This window comes from Canis lupus, chromosome 7 (genome assembly GCF_003254725.2).
Source record: "Canis lupus dingo isolate Sandy chromosome 7, ASM325472v2, whole genome shotgun sequence".
NCBI classification, from domain to species: Eukaryota; Metazoa; Chordata; class Mammalia; order Carnivora; family Canidae; genus Canis; species Canis lupus.
Genome location: NC_064249.1, coordinates 41436523 through 41459337, shown reverse-complemented (window position 1 = coordinate 41459337; position 22815 = coordinate 41436523). Strand labels below are relative to the sequence as shown.

The 22815-nt window shown below is 48.8% G+C and overlaps 2 protein-coding genes across 12 annotated transcripts; one reads left to right on the top strand and one right to left on the bottom strand.

The window, feature by feature from the left end:
• Positions 1-241: 241 nt before the first annotated feature.
• Positions 242-11420, bottom strand: SSR2 (signal sequence receptor subunit 2). 9 transcript variants are annotated; one of them, XM_025430904.3, is made up of 7 exons: positions 11242-11360; positions 5956-6110; positions 4787-4885; positions 3656-3764; positions 1878-1955; positions 1339-1425; positions 242-795 (listed from the first exon to the last, which is right to left on the bottom strand). In XM_025430904.3, exons 2-7 carry the CDS (start codon positions 6108-6110, stop codon positions 685-687), a joined length of 639 nt encoding a protein of 212 aa, XP_025286689.1. In that variant the 5' UTR covers positions 11242-11360; the 3' UTR covers positions 242-684. The 9 variants fall into 9 exon arrangements, with proteins under 9 accessions (XP_025286689.1, XP_048968518.1, XP_025286687.1 ...); XM_049112561.1 differs by lacking the exon at positions 11242-11360 and adding an exon at positions 6600-6721 and having other exon boundaries at positions 242-839; XM_025430902.3 differs by lacking the exon at positions 11242-11360 and adding an exon at positions 6600-6721.
• Positions 6772-13615, top strand: LOC112648915 (uncharacterized). Of its 3 annotated transcripts, XM_035719079.2 has the most exons (5): positions 6772-7288; positions 9028-9087; positions 11059-11258; positions 11734-11862; positions 13199-13615. In XM_035719079.2, exons 3-5 carry the CDS (start codon positions 11088-11090, stop codon positions 13592-13594), a joined length of 696 nt encoding a protein of 231 aa, XP_035574972.1. In that variant the 5' UTR covers positions 6772-7288; positions 9028-9087; positions 11059-11087; the 3' UTR covers positions 13595-13615. The 3 variants fall into 3 exon arrangements, with proteins under 3 accessions (XP_035574972.1, XP_025286684.1, XP_025286685.1); XM_025430899.3 differs by lacking the exon at positions 9028-9087 and having other exon boundaries at positions 6773-7288; XM_025430900.3 differs by lacking the exons at positions 6772-7288; positions 9028-9087; positions 11059-11258 and adding an exon at positions 11465-11628.
• Positions 13616-22815: the final 9200 nt, after the last annotated feature.

Below are 22815 nucleotides of genomic sequence, written 5' to 3'. Positions count from 1 at the left end.
TTCTCATCTTGCATCCTCTAGCTGTGGAGAGGACTCATAGGCCAGGAAGGGTCAGGGCGAGATGAGCTGACTGGCCAGAGCAAAAAGGAAGGGATGGATGGAAGCAAACGTGTTCAGGGGCAGACGTCCCTTTGCGAACAGGACCACATGCCTGCAGCAAGGAGGCGGGAAGTCAGCTCACTTGCCCAGCACCTGGGTGCCCAGTGCCTGAGCTCACCCAAGTGACAGGAAGGCAGACAAGTCAGTGTGGCATGTTTTTATTAGAAAACTCCATTTGGTCAGAGCTCCCCTGACCCAGAACAGAGATTGGGTAGCCTCCGAGTCACTTGGCCTTCATCTGATCTTCCACCCTCTTCCGAGAGGGGAGAGCAGGGGATGGGGGTAGAGTCAGGCAGTTTCCTTAGTGCCCCCTCCTGGGCCCCTCAGTTCACACTGCAGCACAAGGCACACAGATGAGGTCCCAAGGCTTGTTGCTGGAGGCATTCCTGCTCGTTCTTGCTCATATGGCTTTGGGACAGAAGGAGGAGGCTTTCACAGACACCGAGGCCTGGTCCCCGACTCTGGTTGAGAGCAGGCAGGATCCTGGAGAAGGTGGCAGGGGCTGGGGATGAGAGACCGCACTCCAGAGGCCCTCCGGAGTCTGGAAAGCACCTGGATCTCCTAGGCAGCGGCCTCGGAAGCCCCTCAGTTCTTCTTGGACTTGGGAGTGTCATATTTCCTCTTGCTGGAGTACCACAGCAGCAGGGGGATGCCGATGGAGGGCAGGGTCATGACTCCGAAGGCTGCCCAGTCCAGCTGTGGAAGATGACACAGGCCCTGCTTACAAGTCTGGACGAGGCCTGGGAGGGCCAGAAAGGAGGCATGTAACGAGGAAGGGAGCAGCACAGCCCAAACGTTCAGCAGAACCTCAGCAGAGAGGCTCCTCTGACCACTCCTGATGGGAAGGCTCTCTACAGACCTCCCTATCTTCCAAGCTACAGAGCCCAAGGCCTTGTCCGACCTCACCCAGACTGGAAGAGAAATTCTCTCTTCCATTCTATCTTTGAGGGAGGTGATGCCCAGGTCCTGCCCTGACCGCCAAGCCTCCTGTGAGCCCAGTCCTGCCCATACCCCAGCCCCCTCTTCAAGTCTTACACCTCCCTTTCTGCCTTTTTGCCTTGAGGTACTAGTTGCCGAGCCTTTTTCTCCCCCGAGCCACTCCCTCTCCCTAAGATGCCTGCCCTGACTTTACCTCCTCTGATTGGTTGAATGCCACCTCCCCCTGAAAGCCCTCCAGGTCAGAGGCTCCCCCAACAGCCTGTCTGTGGTCTCAGTCACGACACTTTTCTCCCCGCTGACCTGTCCTGAGGTCTCTACAAGCCCAAGATCTTTATGGGAAGGGAGTGTGTCTTGTTCACCTTTGTCTTCCTCAAGCAAAGCACAAGCCTGGACACAGAATAAGGAGCTTCATGGTTATTCACAGAACGAACACATGGATCTCCTTGGTTAGTACTTTAAGCAAATTTTCAAAGAATCCTCTCCCAGACTAGACCACAACAGTGCTCCTACCCAACCTCCCCAATGCTCTACAACTCTCGGAGTCTAAACACATATTCTGTTAAGATTCAAAATAGACCCAGGACTCCAACATGGGACTCAACTCAAGGCCATGTAGTGAAAAGGGGCAGTTTTTTTGGTTCCCTGGTAATTGTGAGCTCATTGGCAACAGTCTGTCATCATGGGTAAATCAGGACATTTGGTGGCTGTGTCAGACCCCCAAAAAACCGATATGATGAGAACCAACAACAAACTAAACAAATCTAAAGAGGCGAAAAGTTCCCACAACCAAAACCCGTTATCATCCTGGGGGAAGGGGAAGAGAACACTGCGGAGCTTACAAAATGCGGGGAGAATCTCCTATCAAACTCCCGCTGGGCCAGGATCCCTCCCTGTCCAGGGGCGCTGGTAAAGCCAATCTGAAAGGAAGACAAGAATGATGTTAGGGCAAACCCAAGTCCTTCTCAGGTGAGGAAGGGCAGTTTCAACCAACCCAATTGGAAACATGACATTTTCAATTTTCAAAGGTGTAAGAGGCTTTAAGGAGACGCGCAAAAGCTTTTGAACTAGAAAGAGCTGGATGATTTTCAGCATGTCGTAAAGAGGAATAAACCAGAAACCAGAAGACACAGGAGGAGCTTTTTCTCAACAAGGGAGGCCAGGAGTGCAGGTGATGTTAAACCAGACCTTTCCTCTTTGCCTCAGGCTCTGGAAAGAGTGGCTCACACCCCAAGCCCCTCTGCAGGACCAGTGTGTGACAGAATGACTGTCCTTGGCAATCGTTTCCCTGTTCCTCCAGTGGAAATGCTCATCTACACCTCACAAATTGACACGAGGCTCCAACGACATAAGGAGCATTCTGAGAAGCACGAAGCCCCACCCAAAGGCACACACTAGAGGAGAGGCTGGGGCCGGCAGCATTCCTGCCCCAAGAGCAGGCCAGGAACTGGAGCACACTGCAAACAGCCTTGCTCTCAAGTGGCAGCTGGGCCTTTGATTTTGTGTCTTTTAACCTATCAACTACCAAGGAGAATCAGAGTTCTATAGTTGGTTCTGATATAGATGTGAAAACCTAACTAGGATTATAAGAATGCAGTTCCGTGTGGTTTACAAAAATAATCTGATAAGTGTGGTGAATGTCAGAGACTCCTTCAGCTGATGTGAGAGTCTTCCCTGCTGGGTACTCAGTATGCAGCCTACAGCCCACCTGAAGGTCTTGTCAGACGCCTTCATAAATTCATGGCCCCAGTGTCCCAATCTTCTCCCGGCACACTCTGGGGCTCAATGAATGTCTGTTGACCTTTTCAACAATCAACCAAAGGACTATTTACTATTGATTTTCTATAATATATGAGAAACAGAGAGACATCTAAGACAAAGTCCCCAGGCAGGAGGAGTTTATGATTAAACTGGGGAGGGGGGCATGTAAAGACCTACACAGAAGAAAAAGGGGGTACTGAGACAGCTCACAATGAAATGTTTGAGTGGCAGAGGCTGTCAGGGCTCTAGAAGTTTCGATGCAGTCAGCAAACGCTTGCTGAAAGAGGACAAAATCGTGAGGTGTAAAAGCAGAAGACAGAAATGAAGGCATGCAGTCCACAGCTCGGCCTGGAGAGGGGACACTTCTAATAGAGAAAGAATAAGAACGAGAGAGGATGGGGAGTGAGGAAAGAGTGCAAGGCCTCTGTGGGAGGAATGTGCCAGAAAGCTGGAGGTAGAGAACAGCTACCCCACCAGAGTGTCTGTGGCAGGAGTGGTCCAAGCCAGAGAAAGACACGGACACAGCGGAGACTGGGAATGAGCCAGTGGCGGTGCAGAGAATGGGGGGGTAGGGAGGTGGTAGTGGGCCGGGCAACCACATACTGGGTGGCAAGTGGTGAGGTCCAGATTAGAAGCAGAGCAGGAAGAGGAGGGGAGGTTACAGTTCTCCCCTCCCACCATCTCAACTGCTTCATTCTGGATCTCTACAATTTGAAACCTCCTTCCTTCCTAAGGGCAGCATCCCAGCTTCTGGTCCTTCTCACCATTCTCAGAATTTAATGGGTGCCTTGGAAAGTTTCTGCAAGGTTCCAAAGACAAGCGGATCTTGGCCCATCCAGCTAAGGTTTGAGGAACTCACCACGACAGGCCCATCCTCCTGAGCCAGGTAAGTAACAGTAGCCGAAGTAAAGTTGAAATAGCCAGCCTTGAGCGGGCGCAGGACCACGGTGTGGGAGACATTGCTAGCACTGACCTAACAGTCAAGGAAGCTAGAAGAGGAAGCTGAAGTGGAAACATCCTTTCAATGTATACACTAAATGCACCATTCACAAAACAGGCAGCCCATACATGTGATTTAATACCTGCCATCCTCTGCAGCAATAATAAATATACGCCATCCTCTAAGCCTGGTACTTCCCAGCCAAGAGGAAGGGGTCTCGGAGATACTCAAAATCCAGGCTCTTCACACTGTACTCAGGACTGAGGTTCTTCAAGTCAGCTTTCAAAGCAATACATGTTACAGATGAAAAATCCTTCTTACAGAAACTCTTTCATTGACTAAATGAAGGAAGACTGAAAATACAAAATGAAAACCAAAAATATGGGATCCCTGGGTGGCGCAGCGGTTTGGAGCCTGCCTTTGGCCCAGGGCACAATCCTGGAGACCCGGGATTGAATCCCACGTCGGGCTCCCGGTGCATGGAGCCTGCTTCTCCCTCTGCCTGTGTCTCTGCCTCTCTCTCTCTCTCTCTCTCTGTGTGACTATCATAAAAAACAAAACAAAACAAAACAAAAACAAAAATACCACTAAGAGAACACTGACCCTTCCCAGAAAATCTAAACATTTTAATTCACAGGGAGAAAAGTTTAATTCCAAACACTCAGGAAACAACTGGTGGATGCCAGTAAAAGACACACTGAGTGAGGAACACCTCCAGAGGCCACAGGGGCTGGGGGGCTCCACACTAGTGGCCAACAGACTTTCTTCCAAAAGCAGTCTATGTACCCTCGTCCAGCCACAAACAGCCTACTATGTGTCTACATCCTCCCCACACAGTGTGTCGTAGGGCCTTCTAATCTGAACTTGAGGAACCTCCTTCCTTTTTCTTAGGTCTACCCTCAATCACGCCCAATTCTCTCTTGTCCCATCTTATCCAGAGAGGTGACAGAAGAATAGCGGGCCACAGCCAGACTATGTGAAGTAACCTGCTGCTCTGAAGGCTGTGTGTCTTCCCCAACTTCAGGCTTTATCACCCACTGTCAAGGATACGGGGCAATCCGGTCCCATTTGACATTGAGCATTCCAGACACAATGCCAAAGTCCTCTGGGGGAAAGGAATCATCAGATAACTCCACGTCTAATGCAGCACTGCAAAATGGAGTGACAAACAGGTTAGTAAGTGGGGCACCAGGGTGGCTCAGTGGTCGAGGGTCTGCATTCAGCTCAGGTCATGATCCCAAGGTCCTGGGATTGAGTCCCACATAGGGGCTCCCTGCAGGGAGCCTGCTTCTCCCTTTGCCTGTGTCTCTGCCTCTCTGTGTCTCTCATGAATAAATAAATAAAATCTTAAAAAAAAAAAAAGGTTAGTAAGTAATGATGGGGGGCTCCTGGCTCACTCAGTCAGAGAAGCAGGCAACTCTTGATCTTGGGGTTCTGAGTTTGAGCCCCACGCTGGGTGGGGAGAGGACTTAAAAATAAAAATAAAACCTTAAAAAAAAGTAATCGGCAATTAAATCTGCCTGCTTGTACTAAAAAATCATCAGGGATACCTGGGTGGCTCAGCAGTTAAAGTGCCTGCCTTCAGCCCAGGGCGTGATCCTGGAGTCCCGGGATTGAGTCCCATGTCGGGCTCTCTGCATGGATCCTGCTTCTCCCTCTGCCTGTGTCTCTGCCCCCTCTCTCTCTCTCTCTGTTCTCTCATGAATAAATAAAATCTTTAAAAAATAAAAAAATAAAAAATTTTTAAAAATAAAAAATCATCACGAGAGAGATAGAAGTCACATAGTAACAGGTTTGTTGCACTGAAGAATCTAGGTCAAGGACTGATTCTATGGCTAAAAAGCACCAAGGAAGGAAAGAGCTTAAATTCTCTCTTGTCCCAATTTCCGTGTCTACGCGTGTAGGTACAGAGAGCGAGGATCAAGACACATATGGAAGAGAGAATGAAAGCGAATAAAATTAAAGAAAGGCAACACGCATGCTTACAGGTTGATGAAAGAAAGGAAGCTAAAACCTGCAAGCCCCATTGCTTCTTCCTCCTCAGAAACTCTTCCAGCTCCAGAAAGTGGGAGAGGTTTCTCCGAGCTTAGGTGAAAGCAGGTCCAGAAGGGCCGGCACTCACAATACCTGTTGCTGCAGGAACCCCAAAGCTCTCCGGTCCCGCTGGGAAATCTTAAGAATCGTTAAAGGGCCCAACCTGCAGCCCCCGGCCCCCTCACCTTGAGCCAACATTGTAGATGTTGTACTGCAAGGTCAGGTCTCGCCCCTCCACGGCGTATCTGTTCAGCAGTGACTTGGAGGCCAGAAGCCGGGCTCCTTCCTCCGCATGACTGACAGCAAACAGGGCCAACAGCACAGAAGCCAGAAGCCTCATCTTGGGGGGACGGGGGGGGGGGGGGGGGACGTCAAGTGGGCAGTCAACCCAAACATGGAAGCACTCGGCCACCTGCCTCGTAGCGCCCCCGCACCAAATCTAGCATTACTCTCTTAATCTCCTCAACACTGGGTCCTCCTTCCCCAACAGCCGGGAGGGCTGAGCCCCCGCCAGGACCTCCCACATGTCCTCCCCGCCGCCCTCTTCCTCGGCTGGTGGGGTCGACCGTCGCACCGGCCTCTTCTGCTCAGCCCCACAGGGTCCGCCCCACGCCCCCTGCCTGGGCCCCCACATCCCAGCCGTGGGCCCCTTAAGGGCTCAGTCCGCTCGGCCCTCCCCCTCTTGCCAGGAAGACACGTCCCCCACCGACGCGGCGCGCCTCTCCCGTCCCTGCCGCGGCTGAGCGGCCCCTCCGCCGCCACCGCTACCGTCGGGCGCCGTTCCGACCCTAGCGAACACCCGCCCGCGCCCCCAAGACTCAGCGCTCACCGCGCGCACCCCACAGTCCTTTCAGGGGACCACCGAGACCGGAAGAGAGCGTCAGCGGCCCAAAGGCCGGAAGTGAGGTCGGGGTCGGAAACCCGGATGCTCCGCGCGATGCCTCCTGGGAATCGTAGTTCCCAGCCACACCCCACCCCCGGCTCTGCGGCGCCGGCACGCGGCCGGATGCCTCTGGCCTGCGCTTTCAGTTGCTGCCACCCGGGCCAGGTACCCCGCGGACCCCATAGGAATAGAGACCGAGTGTGCAGTCTGCAGCGCCCGGTGCGCCCGCGGTCCTGGAACCAGGGGAAAGCTCTTTCTCTCAGGGCTACCGGCATCTTTTCTGCTTGCAGAGGACAAACGTGGTCCGCCCTACATCCAGGAAGCGCCAAGCCCGGAGCTTTGCTTACAAGCCCTTGGAGAGAAAAGCGGTCCTTTCTTTTCCGTCCAGCCTGTAACCGCTCTGGCTCAGGCACATCACTGTGTGCTGTGTTCTCTGCAGTGGGCGCCCTGTCTTGGCTCTTTCCCTGCCCTTTCCATCAGCTGCCAGACAGATGCCCACAAACAGCGAACTGGAAAAGGATGTCCGTGGGGTTCCGCGTTCGGTTCCGCGTTCGTGAATTCAGGTCTTAAGTCTGCTACTCGCTGGCTACCTAACCTTAAAACAGCTGTCACCACTGTAAAGCCTTGCTGCTCAGGTCCGTATAATGAGATGATTCTAACACTCTCCAAGTGTTGGAGGTCAGATAATGTTTTAGTGTAAAACACTAAGCATATTGTCTGGCACAAGTATGTGCTTGGCAAATGCTGACTACCAACATTATTATTCTGCACCTCCACTGCGGCATTTCTTCATCCGGTTGCGTTTATGGAGTCTGTAGCTTGTGCCTGCACTGTTATAGGTCATAAGAATATGGTGAGGAACAGGACACAGAAGATTTCTCCTTTCTAGGGACTTAGTTCCTATGGAATAATACACATTTCCTGTATTTGTTTTAGCGTGCCCTGCATTCCCAACCTCACACACTAGAGCTCCTTGAGGACAGGTTGTCTGTTTTGCTTTTGCTCAGAGTGACAACTCCTCTACACACACCCTCCAAGCGACTACTCTCTTCTTATTCACATCCAGCCCAGCGTTCAGGTCCCTGTCCCAGTCTCATCCCCCCTGGGAAGCCTACCATGGCTTTGCCAGACTACATTGCTCTGGTGTAGCGCTGGAGTTTACTATGTTTTTTCCCAGTTTCTGCCCTGAAAAAGCCACCTTAATGATTAGATGCTATTTCTCCAGTGTACACTTATCTAAAGGTCCTACAGTGATGCTGAGCACAAAGGGGGTGCTCAAGAAATACTGCTGATGGTGGTAGTTTTTATTTCTTTTTTTAGATTGATTTTATTTGTTTGTTTATTCATGAAAGACACAGAGAGACATGCAGACATAGGCAGAGGGAGAAGCAGGCTCCCAGCAGGGAGCCCAATGCGGGACTCAATCCCAGGACCCTGGGATCATGCCCTGAGCCAAAGGCAGATGCTCAACCACTGAGCCACTCAAGTGCCCCCCCCTTTTAGATTTTATTTATTTATTTGAGAGAGAGTAAGCAAGACAGAGAATACGAGCTGGGGTGTGGGGGCACAGAAGGAGAAAGAGGAGCAGACTCCCACCTGAGAAGGGAGCCAGATGCAGGACTCAATCCCAGCACCCCGGGATCATGACCTGAGCCAAAGGTAGATGCTTAACCAACTGAGCCACCCAGGTATCCCTTTATTCCTTTCCAAAGCATTGTTTTCATAGCAATATCTCCAGACTTTGAAAGATATGAAGTGTGGATGTTCCTGTTCCTCAGACTCAGCTGCACACAAAAGGAATACATCTTCAGTGCACAAAGTACCCTACCAATAGTCACTCTGGATTCAGGAGAGAAGTGTCTCCATCCTTACTTTGCTCCTTTATACACTGACCCTTCTGCCTCTGCCCCTTTCAGTCAAGTCCCTTGTTCATTCATGGATACATTGAGTATCCATTTTTCTTTTTTAGATTAATTTTTTTGTGATAAGTATATGTGTAACATGGAATTTGCCATTTTAACCATTTAAAGTGTACAGTTCGGTAGCCTTAAGTACAATGGCATTGTTATACAATCATCATCACCATCTATCTCCAGAAAATTTTCAACCTCTTGAATTGAAACTCCATACCTGGGGATCCCTGGGTGGCGCAGTGGTTTGGCGCCTGCCTTTGGCCCAGGGCGCGATCCTGGAGACCCGGGATCGAATCCCACATCAGGCTCCCGGTGCATGGAGCCTGCTTCTCCCTCTGCCTGTGTCTCTGCCTCTCTCTCTCTCTCTGTGACTATCATAAATAAATAAAATTTAAAAAAAAAAAAAGAAAAAGAAACTCCATACCTATTAAACATTAATGCTCATTCTTGTTCCCCACCAGTCTTGGCAACCACTACTCTACTTCCTGTTTCTAGGAATTTGATGACTCTAGGTGCTTCATGTAAGTGGAATCATGCAATAAACTCACTTTACACAAATAATGCATACTTATATTCTCAGTGAAAAACAAATCAATGGGCAGCCTGGGTGGCTCAGTGGTTTAGCGCCACCTTCAGCCCAGGGCGTGACCCTGGAGACCTGAGATCGAGTCCTGTATCGGGTTCCTTGCGTGGAGCCTGCTTCTCCCTTTACCTGTGTCTCTGCTTCTCTCTCTGTCTCTCTCATGAATAAATAAATAAAATCTTTTTTAAAAAAATAAAAACAAATCAAGTACTGAAATAGTGACTATAAATGTCCAGATGCAAATTTAGATGGCCAAGAAATGTTAACTATTTTATTTTTCTGTAATCAAATCTAGTTTCTGTTTCCAGACTTCTCCATAGAGGAGCAGGGACTCACTAGCCATCTTCTCCAGAGGTGCCTCTAATGTTCTAGAGGGCTCCTGATGTGCCAGAGGCATGGGGCTTGGTTATCAATACTTTTTTTTTTTTTAATTTCTCTTAGCTATGGGAAGTCCTTAGTAATAATCAGATTTTTTAAAAGATTTTATTTATTTATTCATGAGAGACACAGAGAGAGAGAGAGAGAGAGGCAGAGACACAGACAGAGGGAGAAGCAGACTCCTCGCAGGATGCCTGATGCAGGACTTGATCCCGGGACCCCAGGATCATGCCCTGGGCTGAAGGCAGGCGCTAAACCGCTGAGCTACCCAGGTATCCCTAACCAGATTTTTAAAAAAGATTTTACTGGGATCCCTGGGTGGCTCAGCGGTTTAGGGCCTGCCTTCGGCCAAGGGCGTGATCCTGGAGTCCCGGGATCCAGTCCCGCGTCAGGCTCCCTGCGTGGAGCCTGCTTCTCCCTCTGCCTGTGTCTCTGCCTCTCTCTCCCTCTCTCTGTGTCTCTCATGAATGAATAAATAAAATTAAAAAAAAATAAAAATTAAAAAGATTTTACTTAATTATTTTAGAGGGAGGGAGAGAGAAAAGGAGGGGCAGAGGGAGAAGGAGAGAAACTCAAGAAGACTCCCTGCTGAGTGTGGATCCCGATGAGGAGCTCCATTTCAGGACCCTGAGATCATGACCTGAGCTGAAATCAAGAGTTGGTCGCTTAACTGACTGAGCCACCAGATGTCCTCTGGTTATCAATATTTCTCCTTTCTGGCATCCACTAAGACATTCAATCCTGTCTGCTTTCAGGTGTGGGTTCCATGGGAGCCTAGCCACACCCTCCCAGCCTTACCCAGACGCTCTGTAGGCACAGGGCCTCTTCCCCTTCCCCTTCTATGTTCCACCTCCTGGAGCCATGGGACACTTCACTTCTTCCTTGCTACTCGAGAGCATTCCTCAGTTCTGCCAACTGGATTGGGACTGGGGTGAGCAGAAATCTTAAAGAATGTCTTAGGCCACCTCCCCAGGCACGGCCCAGGGCTGGCCAAGAACAAGAACATTCTCTTCCATAACTACAAAAACATTATACCCATGAAGTTCAACATTAACATAATACATTATTTTCTTTTCTTTCAAGAACTTATTTATTTATTCATGAGAGACACACACACACAGAGAGAGAGAGAGGCAGAGACACAGGCGAGGGAGAAGCAGGCTCCATGCAGGGAGCCTGAGGTGGGACTCCATCCTGGATCTCCAGGATTACGCCCTGGGCTGAAGGTGGCGCTAAACCGCTGAGCCACCCGGGCTGCCCCAATACACTATTTGCTGATGCAATCCATATTCAGTTTTCTTCAAAATGCCATCTATGGGGATCCCTGGGCGATAAAATCGGGACGCCCTGGTGGCTCAGCAGTTGAGCGCCTGCCTTTGGCCCAGGGCGTGATCCTGGAGACCTGGGATCGAGTCCTGCATCAGGCTCCCTGCATGGGCCTGCTTCTCTCTCTGCCTCTCATTCTGTGTGTGTGTGTCTCTCATGAAGAAATAAAATCTTTAAAAAAAAATGCCGTCTATGATTTTCATAGAGAATCCAGGGTCCTACGAAGGGTTACATATGGCAGCATGGCATGCGAGGGAGAAGAGACGGGGAGAGAGGCCCAGCAGCTCGATCTCTTGGCACAGATGTCTGAGGGGCCCTTCTGAGTCCTTGGATCCCCCGAAAATCTCAGACACCCGAAGTTGTCGGTGGACTGTTATCTGCTTCTTACCAAATGTGGATTCCAAGGTAGATTCTGCAGTCTGCATCTGCCATGTCGTCATGATGCCCTTTGAGGGTCTGGGCCATGTTCAAAAGTAGATCATAGTCTACTCTTTTTTCTGCTCACCCAGGTGGGTAGGGGTTGGGGAGGCAGTGTCTCCAGCCTTCTCCTGATGAGAAGTGAAGCAGTGGGGATGTGTGCGGGTATCTGTAGACCGTGCCCCTTGGACCCCACCCTCCTATTGCTATGACAACCACTTCTGTGAGGACATGGGGACAAGAATTGTGAGTCTGCTGGGTGGGAAGCAGACATGCTGGAGGATCATCACATTAGTGATCATAGCACTTTATGATCATGAAGAAGAAAGAGAATGTGTCTTTATCTTCCATCGGCAAAGTAAGGGGGCAGGCTGGGGCATTGGCAGGAGCAAGGGTGCTGACCCTGAGGTCCTGCTTGCTGTGAGCTGCTCCCTCCCTCCTGACTTCTCTTTCTCTCTCTCAGGAGACCAACGGAGTGTGGGGACCCCCAGGGGCAGAAAATCCGTCCTTTAACACCTTTGACGCATCCTTGACATCCATCTACAGCTTCGCTGATGACCTGGGCTACCAGGGGAGCCAGGAGCTGACCAGTGTGAGTGCTTCCCACCCTGCAGGCCCCTCCCCTGGGGTCCCACGCCCCTTGCCCCACCACTATGTGGACACTTTTCCTCACTGACCTCCCCCAGGATGTCCTGCTGCGACCTTCTGTATCTTCTCTGCATCCTTCCAGTTCACATCTTCACTAAACATGGCTCCAGTTTACTGCTTCCAGAATAAAACACCAACAGTAGTAACAAACACGGCTTACATTTACTGAGTACTTACCATATGCTGCTCTGGAAGGTAGAGACTATTATTACCTCTGTGTTTCCAGATAAAGAAACTGAGGCACAAACAAGTTAAATAACTCTCCCAAGAACACACTAGTAGGAAGCAGAGATGCTAGATGCTGAGGTGTGTGTCTGACCTCAGATCCCCCCCAACAACTGCCTCCCAGTTTGAGGCCCTCTCTTTACTGTCCTCCATGGCTTCCTTTCCTTTCAACATTTCTGGGCCGAGAAACACACCTGGTGTAGGAACCTAGCTGTTCCTGATCAGAGGGAGGGCTTAAGCGTTGGCTCTGTTCTTGTTAGTAGTCACTGACACAATACACTGCTCATATTTAAAAGGCATAGTTTTTTTTTTTAAGTTTTTTTTTTTAATTTATTTATGATAGTCACAGAGAGAGAGAGAGAGAGAGAGAGAGGCAGAGACACAGGCAGAGGGAGAAGCAGGCTCCATGCACTGAGAGCCCGATGTGGGATTCGATCCCGGGTCTCCAGGATCACGCCCTGGGCCAAAGGCAGGCGCTAACCCGCTGCGCCACCCAGGGATCTCTTAAAAGGCATAGTTTAGCGTTTTGACATGTGTAGGGACTCATGAAACCATCACAATCAAGATAACAGACATATCCATCACCCCCAAGTATGAACAGCCAGGATTTCCACAACAGATCAGTTAGAGGGCTGGTGTCTGCCTCCCAGAATAAATCTGTATTTAACTGAAGTATTTGCATTGGGATCCTTTGAAAAGAACCACCTGTCTCCTGCTGAGTTCAGTTCAGACTAACCCTGAGCATGTGTGCAGGGGTTGTTTGGGGTCTTCCCTGCAGTCTTCTCAGTGAATGTCCCCTGGGAGGGGGCAGGTCTTCTGGAGGGCAGGCTTCCTGGGGGGACAGGCCTGGGGGGTGCAGGTCGCCTGATGGGGCAGGGCCCCAGCAGGGGCTGGCCCTCTGAGGGGAGCAGGCCCTGCTAAGGCCTGTGGCCTGAGTCTCCCCTCTGACTTCAGCCCCTCTCTGCCTCACTACCCCCCTCAGACACAAAGTCCCGTAGGTAACAGGCTGGGTCAGTGGAGAGCACACTTCATTCCTTGCTCTCGGATTCCCCAAGGAAGAAGACCCCAGCCTGCCGCAGTCCAAAAGGCAGAAGCGGAGCAAGGTGGCCAATGTGTGCATGAGGAAGGATAAGGTGAAGGAGGAGGAGGACGAGGAAGAGGCCGAGAGTGCCACTCTGCCCCGGCGATCCTTGAGGGTGAGACGCAAGCTGCCCCTGTACTCGCGGGCGTGCCAGCTGGGGCAGAAGAAACAACCTAGCACCCTGGGAAGCAGCCACAGCACGCCCACATCCAAGACCAAGTCCTCCCGCTGGAGCATAGCCGGCTTCCTCCAGTACCTGTGCAGCTGCTGTAGCTGGTGGTGCCTGAGGCCAGGGCAGGATGAGCAGGGTGACCCCTATGAGGAAGGTCCGGCCAGGAACCAGGAGAACCCCAACAGTAACCCTTTGTAAATAAAGCAGTTTATTTTTGAAGATGGCCTGTCCCAGCCCTGTGATTGCAGATTTGCCTCTGGATTGATTGGATGATTGGTGAGTGGGTTGATTTGGGATCCACACGTCCACTTTTGTCCTCCCCTTCTGCCTTGTGGTCCCAAACCCTTCCTCACCCTTCCCGGCTCCATCTGAATTCCTGTCTCTAGTGGTCCAGGCCTCAGAAAGGTGACCCTGAAGCCTGCAGCTGCCAGAAGCACAAAGGGCCAAGGGCCAAAGGCCTGGCTGGAGGGCACCTCGGGGAAGCAGCGAGGCCTCGCTCTTTAGGGCTCCCTTCTGAGCCGGGCTGACTCTCAGCTCAAAGCAAAGCTCCAGGCTTCTAACTTTGCAAATGATAAGCTGGGAACAAAAGCAGTTTGTCCAGTCAGGCAGCAGCCATACCTGTCTGGCCTTCTTCCTCTGGCTAAGGCCGAGAGGGTCCTCACCCTGCAGAACCTCACCCCTGCCCCTGCCCCACATGCTGACAGTTGGGAGAGCCTCTCTGTGATAGAGAAATGGGGAAATGCAGCCGCCCTAGATCCATCTCCCTGCAGGCACTCCCTGAAGGTGGAGGCTGAGGCCAAGGTTCCTCCGAGAGAGGGCTCTGAGAAGGGCTGTGGGGGCCCAGGGCCCAGGGTGGGGCAGGGAGAGGGCTAGGGGGGCTGTGGCCTGGAGCCCTGGAGCAAGAGTCACCCCACAAAATAGGTCCCGCTTTTGAAGCATATCAATCACTGCGAGCTGCCCAAGGTTGGGAGGTAGGTACCTTCCCCAACAAGGCAGCCCCTTGTTGATCAAGGGTCACCCCAAAGGAGCTGGGAGTGAGGGTGTAGCCAGTAGAGGGATCCTCAAGGTGCCATGACAGCAGCCACTATAATTCATTGAGATCTCTTCTATTTTCCAGTATATATTTAGTTTTTGTAAATGCCTCCCGTGTGCTTGAAAAGTGTATTTCAGGGGCGCCTGGGTGGCTCAATCGGTGAAGTGTCTGCCTTCCTCTCAAGTCATGATCCTGGGGTCCTGGGATTGAGTCCGGTGTCTAGCTCCCTACTCTGCAGGGAGCCTGCTTCTCCCTCTGCCCCTCCTCTTGCCCTGACTCATGCTCATTCTCTCTCAAATAAATAAATAAAATCTTAAAAAAATAAAAAATTGAATAAATGCTCAGTTTAAGAACTTACAGTAACCACTGCTCAGGTCAATAAATGAGACATTATTATCACTCTTGTGTCCTTATTCTGAATCACAACTTCTGACTTCTCGTACAGGTGACCACTGTGATGACCTCTGTGGTAATCACTTCCTTGTTTTGCATCATGGATTTTCCTTCTAGATAGCCATCCCTAAAAAGTAAACTTTAGCTTTGGGGCACCTGGGTGGTTCAGCTGGTGGAAGCATCTGCCTTTGGCTCAAGTCATGATCCTGTGTTGGGCTATGATCCTATGTTGGGCTCCCTGCTCAGCAGGGTCTGCTTCTCCCTCTCCCACTGCTGCTCCCCCTGCCTGTGCTCTCTCTCTCTTTGTGTCAAATAAATAATCTTAAAAAAAAAAAAAAGACACCCTGCTTTCAGTCCTTTTGGTGTATAGGTAGTAGTGGAAATGCTGGATCATGTGGTAAGTCTATTTTTCATTTTTTGAGAAACTGCCACCACCCTGTTTTCCACAGAGGCTCTACCATTTCACATTTTTGCAGACAGTGTAGACTTCCAATTTCTTCACATCTTCACCAACACTTGTTTTCTGTTTGTTTTTTTGTTTTTTTTTTTTAATTTTTATTTATTTATGATAGTCACAGAGAGAGAGAGAGGCAGAGACACAGGCAGAGGGAGAAGCAGGCTCCATGCACCGGGAGCCCGACGTGGGATTCGATCCCGGGTCTCCAGGATCGCGCCCTGGGCCAAAGGCAGGCGCCAAACCGCTGCGCCACCCAGGGATCCCCCTGTTTTTTTTTTTTTTAATTGCAGCCGTTATAATAGGTATGAAGTAGATCTCATTGTAGTTTTTTAATTAGGATTTTATTATGTATTTAGGGCAGCCCAGGTGGCTCAGCGGTTTAGCGCCGCTTTCAGCCCGGGATGTGATCCTGGAGACCCGGGATCAAGTCCCACGTCAGGCTCCCTTCATGGAGCCTGCTTCTCTCTCTGCCTGTGTCTCTGCCTCTTCTGTGTGTGTGTGTGTGTGTGTGTGTGTGTGTGTGATGAATAAATAAATAAAATCGTTAAAAAAGATTTTATTATGCACTTATTTTTTTAAAAGATTTTATTTATTTGTTCATGAGAGACACACAGAGAGAGAGGCGGAGGGAGAAGCGGGCTCCATGTAGGGAGCCCAACGTGGGACTTAGGTTCTCCAGGATCACACCCCAGGCTGCAGGCGGCGCTAAACCGCTGCCTCACCAGGGCTACCCAGGATCACGCCCTTAAGCCAAAAGCAGACTATCAACCGTTGAGCCACCCAGACGTCCCTATTATTTATTTATTTTAAAAATATTTTATTTATTTGAGAGAGAGAGAGCCACCCAGGGGCTCCCTATCCTTCTACATTTTTGGAGTATACTTTACTACTCTTTTTAAAAAACTTCTTGAGATGGTTACTTATGACTTTTCAACCTTTCAATTTTTCTAATATATGCATTTATGGCTACAAATTTTTTTCTATCTACAGCTTTAACTGTATTCTATCAGGAGCGCCTAGGTGGCTCAATGGTTAAGCCTTTGGCTTAGGGCGTGATCCCAGAGTCCCAGGATTGAGTCCCACATCAGGCTCCCTGCATGGAGCCTGCTTCTCCCTCTGCCTGTGTCTCTGCCTCTCTCTCTCTCTGTGTGTCTCTCATGAATGAATTAAAACAAACAAACAAACAACAACAACTGTATTCCATCAGTGTGGGTAGATAATTTTGTATAATTGTTTACTTTTAAAATATTTTATTAAAAAAAAAATAAATAAATAAAATAAAATATTTTATAATTTACATTATTGTCTCTTTTTATTTTATTTTTATTGTCTCTTTTTAAAAAATATTTTATTTATTTATTCATGAGAGACACAGAGAGAGAGAGGCAGAGAGAGAAGCAGAGAGAGAAGCAGGCTCCACGCAGGGAACCTGATGTGGGACTCAAACCTAGGACTCCAGGATCACGCCCTGGGCCAAAGAGTAGGTGCTCAACTGCTGAGCTACCCAGGCGTCCCTGTTGTCTCTTTTTTGACCATGGCTGCTTAGTAGTATATTTCCTTATTTCCAAAAATCTTTTTGAGTTCTAGAAAACTGCATTATGATTAGAGATCATACTTTGGATTATTTCTATCCTTTAAAATGCATTGAAGGGATCCCTGGGTGGTGCAGCGGTTTGGCGCCTGCCTTTGGCCCAGGGCGCGATCCTGGAGACCCGGGATCGAATCCCACATCAGGCTCCCGGTGCATGGAGCCTGCTTCTCCCTCTGCCTGTGTCTCTGCCTCTCTCTCTCTCTGTGATTATCATAAATAAATAAAAAAAATTAAAAAAAAATAAAATGCATTGAAAATTGTTGTACTTCCCAGTATATATTTAATTTTTGTAAATGCTTCTTGTATGTTTGAAAAATACATATATTCTATACTTCATTAGATGTGGCATTATATATATTGTATTTTATTGAACCTAAGGTGCACCCTTTGTCTGTTAGGACTGCGTTAACAAAGTACCCCAAACCCCAAACCAGGTAGCCTAAACAATAGAAGTTCATTGTCTCACAGTCCGGAGGTTAGGAGTCCAGGACAAAGGTGTGGGCAGGGTAGGTTCCTTCTGAGCACTGAGGGAAGAATCTGGGTCATGCCTCTAGCACCTGGAGGTTCGCCAGTAATCTTTGGTGTTGTCCAAATTGTACAAGCATCACCCTGATCTCTGCCTTCATCTTCACCTGACATGCTCTGTGTACCCGTCTGTGTCCAAATTTGCCCTTCTATTTTTTTTAATTTTTATTTATTTATGATAGTCACAGAGAGAGAGAGAGAGAGGCAGAGACACAAGCAGAGGGAGAAGCAGTCTCCATGCACCGGGAGCCCAATGTGGGATTCGATCCCAGGTCTCCAGGATCGCGCCCTGGGCCAAAGGCAGGTGCCAAACCGCTGCGCCACCCAGGGATCCCAAATTTGCCCTTCTAATGAGGGCACCAGTCTAACTGGGTCGGGGGCCACCCCTACTCCAGCATGATCTCATCTTAATTAATTCCATCTGCAATGACTCTCTTTCCAAATAAGGTCACATTCTAAGGTCCTGGGGGGTTAGGACTTGAATATATGAATGTTTGAGGAACGCAATCCAACATATAACATGCTGTTACTTTATTTACCACCAAAAAGTTATAAAATGCTGCCAACTGAACTCTCACTCACTTCTAGGACACCAACAGTTATTTAAAAAAAAAAAAAGTCCTCCTTTCAGAGATGTTAAAATATGAAAAAATCTGTGTTTAAAAAAATATTTTATTTACTTATTTGACACAGAGAAAAAGAGAGCACAAGCAAGGGGAACAGCGGAGGGAGAGGGAGAAGCAGGCTCCTTGTAGGGAACCTGATGCGAGACTCAATCCCACGACCCTGGGATCATGACCTGAGCTGAAGGGAGATGCTTCATTGACTGAGCTACCCAGGTGTCCCTCAATTTTTTTCTATTTATATATTGGGGCCATGTTATTAGATACACAAATACTTAGGATTACTCTATTTTTCTGGTAAATGTTACTTTTTATCATTATAAATTAACCCTCTTTATCTCTTAGAGGTGCTTTCTGCCTGAAATTGTCTGCCCTATTATTAATAAAGCTACTCTAGTTTTCTTCTGGCTTGTGTCTGTAGTTTATCTTTTCCCAGACTTTGACTTTCAATCTCTCTGTTTTCTTAGGTTCTATAAATGTCTGTGGTAACTCCCAGCCCCACCCACAGGGAATTCAGAGTGTTTCACATAAAAGGGATTGATTAAAACTAGTCCCTTGGAAAAAAAAAAAAAAAAAAACTAGTCCCTTGCCATGACACTCTGGGACCCCAGCGTCTCCTGGAGTCTGGGCTGAGTCCCTGCCTCCCTACTGTCTGCAGGCAGGGCTAGGACCCAGGAAGTGGTGAGGGATCAGAGGCTGCTCCTCCCGCCTGGCAGCTGTCCTGGGAGTCACCCACCCTGGGCTCTGTGAGGCTGCTCCCAGCCCCTGGAGTGTCTGAGTCTCTGCTCAGCATCAAGGATGGTTCTGTGCCCCCACCTCCTTTCAGAGGAGATCGCCAGGAGACCTGGGCCTTCTGGGCTTGGCCTCGGGTCCTCAGGAGGTGGGCTGAGGAACCCAGTGCCAGGGGGTGGTTCAGGCTGCCCTGCAGGCTCACATTGAAGCCTCCATGTGCAGGATCTTTTGGCCTTGTAGTTAGGCCAAAAGATTTTATTTTATTGACTCAGCCTGACAATCTTTGACTTTTAATTGAAGCATTTAAGCCATTTCCATTCAATAAAATTACTTCTATAACAGGATTTAAATCTGCCATATTGTGTGTACTTTATCCTATTTTCTCTCTTGTCTAAATAAACTTTTTATTTTGAACAAATTTAGATTTATAATAAAAATTGGAACGACAGTGAAGAGGGTTCTTATATACCACACACTCAGTTCCCCATCATTAACACCTTACATTAGTATAGTATATCTGTTACAATGAGTGAATCACTACTGATACATTACTATTAACTAAAGTCCAAACTTCATTCAGATATCTTTAGTTTTTAGTTAATATCCTTTTTCTGTTTCAGGATCCCATCCAGGATGCTATGTTACATTTGATTGTCCTGTCTCCTTAGCTCCTCCTGACTGTGACCGTTCTTCAGACTTTCCTAGTTTCTGATGACCTTGACAGTTTCAAGGAGGATGGGACATGTGGAGTGTTTTCCTCGTGATTAGACTGGGGTTAGGAGTTTTGAGGAGAAGAGAACAGAGGTAAAATGCTGTTTTTATCACATCATCTCGAGAACATTCTGTGAACATGATTCATTGTTGACCTTGGCCACCTGGCTGAGGCAGTGTCCCCTCTAAAGTCACCCCCCATACCCGTGTTCTGGAAGGGAGACCTGTGCAGCCCACACCTGAGCAGGGAGTTATACTCCATCTCCTATTAGGCAGTATATTTATATAAGTTGTTTGGAACTATTCTGTACACGTTTGTCTTTTTTCACCCATTTTTCCCTTCAGTTACTTATTTGTATCAGTACAGAGTCACGAGCATTTACTTTACATTTGGTTAAGTTCTTTATCACTTTATTTGTTGGTCACCTTATTCCAGCCTTGGCCACTGGGATGTCTTTCAGGGGCTCCTGTGTCCCTTTGTCACACCTCTGTCGTGGTGGGTTTTCACTTCCTTACTTTCTGTACGGGATGCTGTGGGCTCATCTTGCACACCTCCTGCCCCAGTCCCAGCATCAGCCATCCCTCCAAGGACCTCTGGTTGCCTTCATTGGAGATGGTGTTAGAGACCAAGGCCTGGGCATCAGGTGTGCTTGATGCCATCAAACGTCATGACTCCAAGGCCCCCTCTGCGCTGAGAGTATGGACAGAGGTGTGTGCCAATTCACACATCCACAAATATCTCTATCTGTATCTGTATTAAGTCACACATGGGTTCATACTTATGTCTCTACCTCTAATTCATCACTATGTGGGTCGTCCTGGCCTCATCCCCTTGCTTATCTAGAAACTCCGTGGCAACAGTGAGAAACCTCATTTCTCGTGGAGGTCCACCATTTGATTAATTGTTCAATCCTAGCACCTGTGTATAGCAGTATCAGAACTATTAACAATACATCTATGGGACACGTATCAACTAGCACACATTGCTAGGCTTCTTTCGCCTTTGCTTTTACAGATTCCACTCATTTCCAAGTTATTGGGGTCCACGTCTATGCCCCTCCTCCATGAGAATATTTCATACATTCATAATATAGATTCTCAGGTTATATCTTCATCCGGTCCTAGGGTCCCCTGACCCCCTAGATGACATGTGTGCTTCCAGTTTGCATGTACTAAGGTTTACTTTGCTGGAAAGTTCTACGGGTTTCAGCAAACATGGCGTCACGTACCCACTAGTGTGGTATCGTGCACCATAGCTTCCCCATCAAGAAAAATCTGGACTGCTTCATGTGGTATTTTTTTCTTGTCTTGCTTTTGAGCCCTGACTTTATTTTCTCCTTCTGGCTATTTGGTAGGTCCATGCTGTGCTTCTGTCTGTCGGGTGAGAAGACACCCACCCCTGGCTTCCTAATGGCTACCGTCCCTAGGCGGGACTTGGCCACCTTCCAGCCCAAGGCGAGGACAGTAGCCACCCCAGCCCTTGTGGCCTGGCTCCTGAGCTGCCGCGTCACGAATCCTAATGCCATGAGACATTATCGTTTTTGTTTTATGGAATCAATGTTCCTTTAGATTGACACACATATTTAGCAATTTCAGTGTTCATCAGTCCATTCTCTTTTTTCTTTTTAAAAAAGATTTTCTTTATTTATTCATGAGAGACACACAGAGAGAGGCGGAGACACAGGCAGAGGGAGAAGCAGGTTCCCTGTGGGAAGTCTAACGTGCAGCTTATCCCAGGACCCCAGGATCATGATCTGAGTCAAAGGCAGACACTCAACCACTGAGCCACCCAGGAGCCCCTCTTTTTTTTTTCTTTTTATTACCATGAAAGATCACTCTAAGTGACTCGGCTGGTGGTGGTCTCAGGTTTGAATTGTCTAAAAATATCTTTATTTGACCTTCATTTTGGAAAGCTGTTTTCACTGGGACTGTATTCTGAGTGGGAGTTATCTCCTCCAAGTGCAGGGAGGTGGTGTTCCCTTTACCCAGCCCGGCCTCTGTACCATGGAGATGGCAGTGCTGACCTGCGGCTCCTCTCTGTGCCAACTGCCCTCATTCTCTGGTGGCTTTCACACTATTCGCTCTTGGCTTTTGCCTTTCTACAGACTGCAAGTTGATTGTAATTTGTTTGCCTTCTAAATCTGTGAATCATTGACTTGCATCAGTTCTAGGTAATGGTGATATTATTTCTTCAGGTTGTCCTGCTTCTCTCATCCCAGGGCTCGTTGAACACCTGCTGGCCCAGCTTCCCCATGTCCTCCTGTGCATTCTCCATTGCGGGAAATGGAATTCCAGTGCTCATCCTTGTGGTCTTGTCTCCAGAGGGCTCCCCTCAGCCTTATGGAACCTGTTGGCACGTCTGTTCACTGACACCCTAATTTCATTTAGCCCATTTTCTTCACTCAACTCTCCACTTGGTCCTTTCACAATTGTGCCAGGTCCGTTTTTGTACAAAGTCTCCGGTGTCTGCTGAAATGTCCAAGTTCGGTTTCTGTCTGTGGTTCCAGCTGATGGAATCACTGTGGGTCCATCTATTGTCCCTCACTTCTGCTTGGTCTCGTGTGCAGCACCTTATCTCATTGGGGCTTCATTCACCTTTGCTGTAGTTGCCGTTACGTTCCTCAAGATTTCTACTGGCTTCTACTAAGCATCTGGAGATGCTAGCAACCTGGGATCATCTTACTCCAAGTTTGAGGTGTGAGAATTTCCAGACCACCCAGAATGGTGGCTGCACTGCAGAATATGTGAGTGGTTTGTTCCCAGTTCAACCTTTGGGGCCCTGGTCCATGTGCTGGATCTTTACCGCATCCCCAGACCCCATCTCCTGTTTCCTTATGGCTCTTTCCCTCAATGCTCTCAAAGCACAGCTCAGGCCCTTACCACGTCTTCTCAACAGGCAGAAGTCCCCAGGTCCGTGACGTCCCCGGCTCTGAGGCAGAGATTAGGGCCTTTCCTCCTCCCTGCCTGCCCCACCCGTCTTGTTGGCCTTTTGATGCTTTTTCGGTATTCTTTGGTTTTCACCCAGCTTTTAAAACTTCGAACGATGCGACACCTGGGTGGCTCAGTCATTGAGCAACTGCCTTTGGCTTGAATCATGATCCTGGGGTCCTAGGATCGAGTCCTGCATCAGGCTTCCCACGGAAAGCCTGTTTCTCCCTCTGCTTACGTCTCTGCATCTCACTCTTTCATGAAAAAATAAAATTTTAAAAAATAAAAAACTTTCAGTGAAAGTGTTGGTGTGGAAGATCCAATCCACATTATCCGAAGCCGGGGCCTCCCACTCATGGTTCCCTTGTGTTGCACAGAGGCCTAGTCTATACCCTCATGCATAAGACAACGTCATCAACAGGCAAT